Raw genomic sequence first — 7480 nt, 5'->3', positions numbered from 1 at the left:
AAAAGAACATCGTGCCTACAACAATATGTAGCTAATTTGTACTAAATAATACAGTGTTGATCAAACATTGTTAAGGGTACAAAAGCATGCACGACTAAAAGCTACTTTTGGAAAAGGCATGACCAGAAAAGTTTCGGATAACAAGAAAGATTGAAGAAACATTGGACTCTTCAACGCCGTATCAACATTGAGGCCTCAAACTTCCTTCTATAAACTTGCAGTGGAGCTTGAACAGGAGTTCCTTGAGGTAAAAGAGAAGTGAAAAGAAATATTTTTTAGAGGTTAATAGCTGCACCAATAATAACTTGGAAAAGGAAAATTAATCAAACTTCAATAGCAAGACTATTAATCTATACGTGGACTGCAGTTGCCAATGTAAACAAACCTCTTCAAAAAGTGAAAGCCGCTCTTTCTAAGACACATGAAAACTCAAGAATCCAAATGAAACCAATGTGTTACATGTGTAGCTATATGAGCAGATGGGTATTTCGCTACAGGAGCAGTGTTCTTGAAAAGCCAATGGGCAGTACCTTGTTATATGAACTAAAAATAATACGTTGAGTTGCGGATGTTTGAAATCAAGGCTCGCAACTCGATCCAACTCGCAATGAGAAGAAGCATTTGTAAAATCGTATTGTGCTAAATGCAGGCAATTGTCTGATGTGTTTTCCTTTTCTTAAACGGATTACTAAACAGAGATACAAATAATGCAGGTAGGATTTCTATGCTTACCCTGACGCAGAACTCCTAAGGGTTGAAACGGAGCAGCAACCTGATCACGTCGTTGGATAGGTCGTCGACGGCCTGCGACTACTGGGCGTCGGGGCCGGCCAGCGGCCAACGCCTCGTCGTGCGGCGGGTAAGGAACGGATCCATCAGCCGCTCCGCTGCACTACTGAAACCCCAAATGTGAACGAAGGAGTGTTGGAGCACAGCCTACCGGGAGAAGATATGTGGAGCGATGGTATGGAGATAAGGTTACCGAGCCCGTCGTTCGTTGCGGCTGCCGCCGCGCCGTCCTGCTCTTTGCCCTCCCCGCGTCGAGCACATCCTGGACTGGGTGAAGAATAAAGGAGATGGCAAGTGGCTCCAATCTAGATCGAGGTCGTTGTATGCGGGGAAGGTCGCCCGAGGTCGCCGTAGACGGTGAAAGTCGATTGGATGACGATGACTCCGTTGAGAGGGCAAGTGGGTCCGAACCATGGGCCTCTGGATGGAGGGTGGAGGCGGGCAGGGGTTGGAGGCCAGAAAGCTCAAGCCCGTGGGTGACAGGAGAGAAGGAGACTTCAAACTCTGGCCTTGCCGAGTCGAGCGGCAAAGGAACAGGCCATCGGCGGCGATTCCTCTCGGGGACAGGGGATCGGGAGCGAGGGATTCGGGGAGTGGGCGTGGGACATGCGTACGTGGGTTTTCTTTTTTCTATCGTGCGGGATCAGTTTCGATTTTTTTCCGCTTGTGCGGGCATGCTGCGGGTGTGGCCCATCGCCAGATGATTGTCGTAGGAAGGGGGTGGGGATCGAAGGAGGTCGAACCATCACGACGTTCGATCCTTCTTTAATAGTAGAGATTCATGAATGTTACTCCTGCCATTCCATTATATTAACATGACCAACAAATCAAGGGGTCGGAAGCAAATCTACATGGAAGGTGGTGATCGACATGCTACCTGAATCCGGGAGGAACTACTCGGCAGCTGGAGATCAAAGCGCTGCTCCGTACGTTGAAGGATTTTAATGTTACCTGCCTTAAACATTCTGTGAATTATGCCGCTCATAAATTTTCAAAGATTGGTGTAGGGGAAGCTGAAGGTTTGAGGCGGCACTTGCTGCGGAGGAGTCGTGGAGCAGCGGCGTTGACAACAAGCTGTCCAGGAAGTTCCAGTCGATGCCGGCCGCTGCCAATTCCGGCTGGACTACGTCGTATCCAGCTTCGCTGCAACCAGCAAAGGCGGTCATTGGCGGCGGGCTCTCGATGAGCTGTGGGATGTTGTTGAAGATGCCCTTCTTGCACTCCAGCGTGTCCTCGGAGGAGTACTGGAAACCCTGGCCGTGGAAGCCGAGGCCACCAACTCCGACAGTGGAAGCGGCGCTCTGTAGGTAGCGGAGGTCGCCGCCTTGGCCGTGCCGCCAGGGCCGCACGTCGTAGTGGCCCCCGAGGCCCGGAGCGGCGGCATATGCTGGGATCATGTAGGACGGCCTCTGGTTCGGGGTTGACTTCTGGAACGCCCGGCACACCACCCAACCTTCCTCCTGCATAATTATCACCATCATTATCAACGCCAAATTCTCAGCAAAAAGGAGGACGAAGAAGAACAGAACAATTGCGTACCTGGGTGGGGGCGTGCTCGATGATCTGCAGGCGGTACTCGTGGATGATCCAGTCGGTCTTGCGGCCGTTGGGAGCACGGCCTCTGTAGAAGACGAGCGTCTTCCTCATGCCGATGACGCCCCGGCTCCACGACGACGTAACAAGCTTGTCCCTCCCGGTGGCTTTCCGGAACCCGGCCATCGTGGCGCGGTTGGTCCGTGTTCCGCTGGGGTACTTGCGGTCCTTGAAGCTGAAGAAGTACCACTCCGACGATGACTGGTCCTCCTGACCCGGCCGTGCTCCAGCTCCACCCCTGCCGCCGCTGCACCACTCTGCACCATGGACAATTGCAGCAACACCATTGTTCTTGTTAATTAATAACTTGAATAGAATAAAAGACCGTGTATGTACATGATAAACTGCCTAAATTCAGATGAATTTGTTTGTACCTGGCAGGTCCCATGGCTCAATCCGGTAGAGATCGACCTCCTGGATGATGTCGTGGTCGATCTTCTGGGCGGCCACCTTCCTGGCTAGATAGTACCCCACCAGCTCCTCCTCGGTCGGGTGGAACCTGAACCCGGGGGGTACACAAGACTCCTTCTGATGGTGCTGGTCCATTGCTAGCATCTACCTGCCCTGCCCGGTAGCTCTCTTCTGAACTGAAATCAAGAACGCAATCTTTTCAACTTACTACCACTAATACATGCATGTGTGGACCAAACAAGAAGCCAAAGATCTAGAGAAGTATAATGACTGCTAGGTGCACTCGTGCAACACTGAAATGAGAGGTGAGCACACAGACACTTAACAGCAAGCAGAGCAGCACACATATGCGCGCTCATATAAACTGCTATTTATATTGAATAATCATGCAACACGTGCAATAGTACTCCCTCCGTTCCTAAATATAAATCTTTTTAGAGATTCTACTATTAACTACATACGGATGTATATAGACATGTTTTAGAGTGTAGATTCACTCATTTTGCTCTGTATGTAGTCCGTAGTGAAATCTCTAAAAAGAATTATATTTAGGAACGGAGGGAGTACTATGATGAGTAGTACCAGCAGGAATATGGTGCATGAATTAATTGGTCACTTTTTCATGAGAGTATTAGTAGCTAGCTGGTGGTACCACACTTCTCTAAAAATATCCAGGCACATCGATCAGTTATGACTTATGACTCATGACTAGCTAGCTTGTATATACAAAACTCGCTGGCCGTCGACCAAAAAAATTAATTAACTAACAGTACATATAGACAAATAGAACCTTATCATGTTCATAGGGGTGGGGGCTCACCAAATTAGCCGTTCGAGGAGAAGATGTAAGGTGGCTGCCTGCTTGGGTTCTTGGAGGAGTGCTGTTGTTTCTATGATGCTGTAGAGAGTGAGATGAGGTGTTCGAGCAATTGCCATTGCAGTAGTACCAAGTAAAAATGAAGTTGGTAGCTTTGTAAGCTTGATTGGGGCCCTATTTATATAACCCCGAAAGCACCCGACTGGAAGCACGCACATCCCTGGTCACATCCACCAGCCGATTTTTTGCAGTGACAATGACATGTTAGAGAGAGGGCAGGCGGGGGCCGGGCTAATCGATCTCTTCTGCAAGTGAAGGGTGGGGTGGCTAGAGAAGGCAGGGGGGTGGTGGTGCTAGTCGATTTGGTCGGCTAAGAAGAAGAAGGAGGACTAATTAGTAGCGACCACCAGCACTCACAAATCCATGGAGTAGCATATTTAGGCCCTGTTTGGAATCACTCCACCCCACTCCACTCCGCGGAGCTGTGGAGCTGGGCTTGAGCCGCTCTGCGAAAACGAGCTATAGCGTGCTCCACTCCGGGAGCGGAGTCGAGGGAGTGGAGTGAAACCGAACAGGCACTTAGGTTGTATATCTATATCAGTCTCTGTCAACTCATCAGGTAGCTAGCTAGATTTGCCGCCGCCGTTATATTGGTGTGCAAGACTGACTTACAATCTTCCCTGCTGCTTGCAACACACGTTTGCCTAGGCCTAGTTCAAGTTCACGATGGTCCGGGTGCAGATACAATGAGGAAATGGGGATATACTACACAAATTGATTCCTTGTGGTAATTTGGAGGCACTTGCTGGTGGGCCTGCCACCGGCGAGCGAATCATCCTCGGGCAGTGCACGGCCAATCACTGCACCTCCATTCCTGTATCTGCACAGGTGTGCGAATCATCCTCGGGCAGTGCCCTGCCAATCATTGCATCTCCATACTCCTGCTCTACTCGTATGAAGCACTAGGTAGTGTATTGTACAGTAATATGCACCGTATAAACATACATAGTGGCCAGAGATCGATCGAGTCGTCGCTATCTGGCTTGGTAAATGCTGACTGGTATGCCTTGTACTCAATCTAGCAGATAGGATTTTCACTTGGCAAGATTGAGCACATCATGGGAGCATGCCCGCCCATGGCCGCCCATTACGGTCCATTGACAGGGACACGGCGCTGCACTCATGCTTCAAATCTTATGCATGGATTATACATGAGTGTATGTATCATCTGTTGCAAATTACGTACTCCAGTGAATTCAAAAAGTTCCAGCCTTTCAGATTGAATGATTAATTAATCTGCGCCACCATCCTTTCATAGTTTAATACTTAATTGGGGCTAATAGAAAAGCATAAGGGTGCACCCAACAGTGGCAGACAAGGGTGCAACGTACGTTACCACTGCAAGCTATAGCTACATACTTGTAGCTCTGTATTTTTCCACTCTATTGCTTACATCCTACATTGCGGCCAGATTGGGCAGGTAGAATACACATATCATGCGATTCCGTTGCAGATTAAGTACTCAATTATGTATAGTTAACTCTGGTTATAGTACACTAATTAGCACAGGAGACATGCAACCGGCGGCTGCCTGCAAGTTGCAACTGCATTTTTTCTGGTACTACGCAACGTACAAGCTGATGGATGCAACTTGTGTTACGTACGTACACAAAGCTGAAAAGTTTATTGCACCGTAATTAATTACGATGCTAATTAATCAGTGATCAAGTACTACCTAGTAGCTAAGGTTGATATAAGTTGATGTTCATCAATGATAGATTGTTCCCAGATTATAGTGATTGCTACCGCTATGGTAAGATATATCCGAGGTATTAGTCTGATATTTAAGATGTTGATGTTTATAGAAACTTAGTCAAATCTTATGAAGTTTGACTTTAAAAGTACTACATTCGTTTCTAAATATAAAATGTTTTGTTAGTTCAAATTAAATTGCTAATTAAAACTTCTAGGAACAGATGATTAGTAGCATAGCAAGCCTATGAGAGAAGGTAGAGGAAGATAGACGATAACCAATAGTATAATGTAGGATTACTTCAACTGGGTCCGGGTGATAAATGGTCCAGTGATCTTGTGTACCGGTTCGTGTGACATGACCCTAAAATACGTACGTACATGTTGAAGAGGCAGAAAAAGACCGATAAATGCTTCTACCCAAGTGTTGAACGTCCAGCCCAGACGTGACATTTGCAGCCTACCGCCGGATGGATGGAGGTATGGGAGGCGGACACGTACGTGGCTTCTGTTTCTGAATCGACCGGCAGTTGGGCAGCGCAGATAGGGGTGGTGCTCCGAGTGATAAATCGATTGAATGGTGCAGTGATCTTGTGTATCATCACGACAGTTGCAGGTGGATCTCGACTGGCGACTATATCTGTGGAGCTATACATGTCTGACTGAATCCATCCATCGTCAACCACAAGGATCGATGTCTGAATTTATTTTCCATTTTGTGTTGTGCTACTTGCTCAACAGATAAGCTTATGGTGACTGAAAAATCAACACGCAGAACATAGAAGGTCGTTTTTTAGTTTTGATGAATTGAAGATGTTGAGTAACGTGATTGTATTGGAAACATAGGATAGACTAGGATATTGTTTTGTACTCAAAGTAGATCATGTACTCATATATATATGCCCACGAGGCTCAGACAATACAACAACAATTCCACCAAATCCCTCTCTTCCTGCTAACATGGTATCAGCCTAATCGATCCTCAACCCTAGCCACCGCCGCTTCCGCACCCGCATCCGTCGCCATTGATGAAAAAGGCTAGATATTTAGTGACTAGAAGCGAATGCATCTGTCGCCATTGGATGGAACACGCTAATATTAGCGCACGATGAATAGCCACGTCATCACCAAGAGTAGTTCGATCCATAGACCGGACGAGCGAACACCGCAACCCACCACTTCCGCTCTCCCTCAACCACGAAGTGGTTGCAGGTCTCATTTCACTCGCTCACTTTCTTTCTACCAGAGATCCCCAAATCAGCTGGATCCCGACAACTCTCTGGCAAAATGTGGTGGCCAGCACATGGATCCCGACCAGATCCCTGGTCGGTCCATGAGCATTGTACAATGGGAGCTTCCAATGGTTGCGGCGGCGGCTCTAGGGGTGCCCTGGTTCCTGCGGAGCCGAGACAGCGAGCCGATGGCCTAGCCCATGGCTGGGTGGAACAACTCCTCCATGGGCAGTGAATTCAAGGGATCATATGGCAGCCTGCCCCTTTGCACCACCTCCTTGTTCCTCCTCCTCTACCAGTCACCTCCTCACCAAAGGGAGCCACCGGTCACTACTAGGAAAAACCTTATACACAGTATCTTAGCAGTAGCGCTGGACAAAATCATGCGCTACTGGTACTTAGTAGCAACGCGTATAAATAAACAGCGCTACTGCTATAACTTTAGCAGTAGCGCGTACTAGCAAAAAGTGCTGCTGCTATGTTTGATATGGGCGCACATGGCTAGCCCAACTTAGCAGTAGCGCGTATCCTCGCCCAGCGCTACTACTATTCTCCTTAGCTGTAGCGCTTTTCTCGAACCCGCGCTACTACTAACCCTACCTTATCCTCCCCACGCGGCTGACCCTCTCTCACTCACTCTCCCTCTCAGTCACTCTCGCCCGCGCCGATACACGTCGTCCGCCGTCGCCGCCGCCGTCGTCCGACCTCCACCGAGGTACTCCCTCCATCCCTCCCTCCTCCTCCCACCGCGCCCTCCTCCCTCCTCCTCCCAGCGCGCCCTCCTCCCTTCGCCTCCGGCTGCCCCCTCCTCCCTCCTCCGGCCGCCCCCTCCCCCTCCTCTCTCCTCCCGCCCTCCCTTGTCTCTGTTCTTGCAAATTGTAGGTAA

The 7480-nt window shown here is 49.0% G+C and overlaps 1 protein-coding gene across 2 annotated transcripts; it reads right to left on the bottom strand.

The window, feature by feature from the left end:
* Positions 1–16: 16 nt before the first annotated feature.
* LOC119369006 (NAC domain-containing protein 26-like) lies at positions 17–3738 on the bottom strand. Of its 2 annotated transcripts, XR_005176805.1 has the most exons (5): positions 3614–3738; positions 2757–2969; positions 2329–2639; positions 1667–2249; positions 17–241 (listed from the first exon to the last, which is right to left on the bottom strand). XR_005176805.1 is itself a non-coding variant. In XM_037634087.1 (3 exons), exons 1-3 carry the CDS (start codon positions 2935–2937, stop codon positions 1746–1748), a joined length of 996 nt encoding a protein of 331 aa, XP_037489984.1. In that variant the 5' UTR covers positions 2938–3069; the 3' UTR covers positions 1591–1745. The 2 variants fall into 2 exon arrangements, 1 of the variants encoding a protein (XP_037489984.1); XM_037634087.1 differs by lacking the exons at positions 17–241; positions 3614–3738 and having other exon boundaries at positions 1591–2249; positions 2757–3069.
* Positions 3739–7480: the final 3742 nt, after the last annotated feature.

This window comes from Triticum dicoccoides, chromosome 2B (genome assembly GCF_002162155.2).
Source record: "Triticum dicoccoides isolate Atlit2015 ecotype Zavitan chromosome 2B, WEW_v2.0, whole genome shotgun sequence".
Classification (NCBI taxonomy): Eukaryota; Viridiplantae; Streptophyta; class Magnoliopsida; order Poales; family Poaceae; genus Triticum; species Triticum dicoccoides.
The sequence above is the reverse complement of the archived record's forward strand: the minus strand, read 5'-3'. Positions and strand labels throughout refer to the sequence as shown.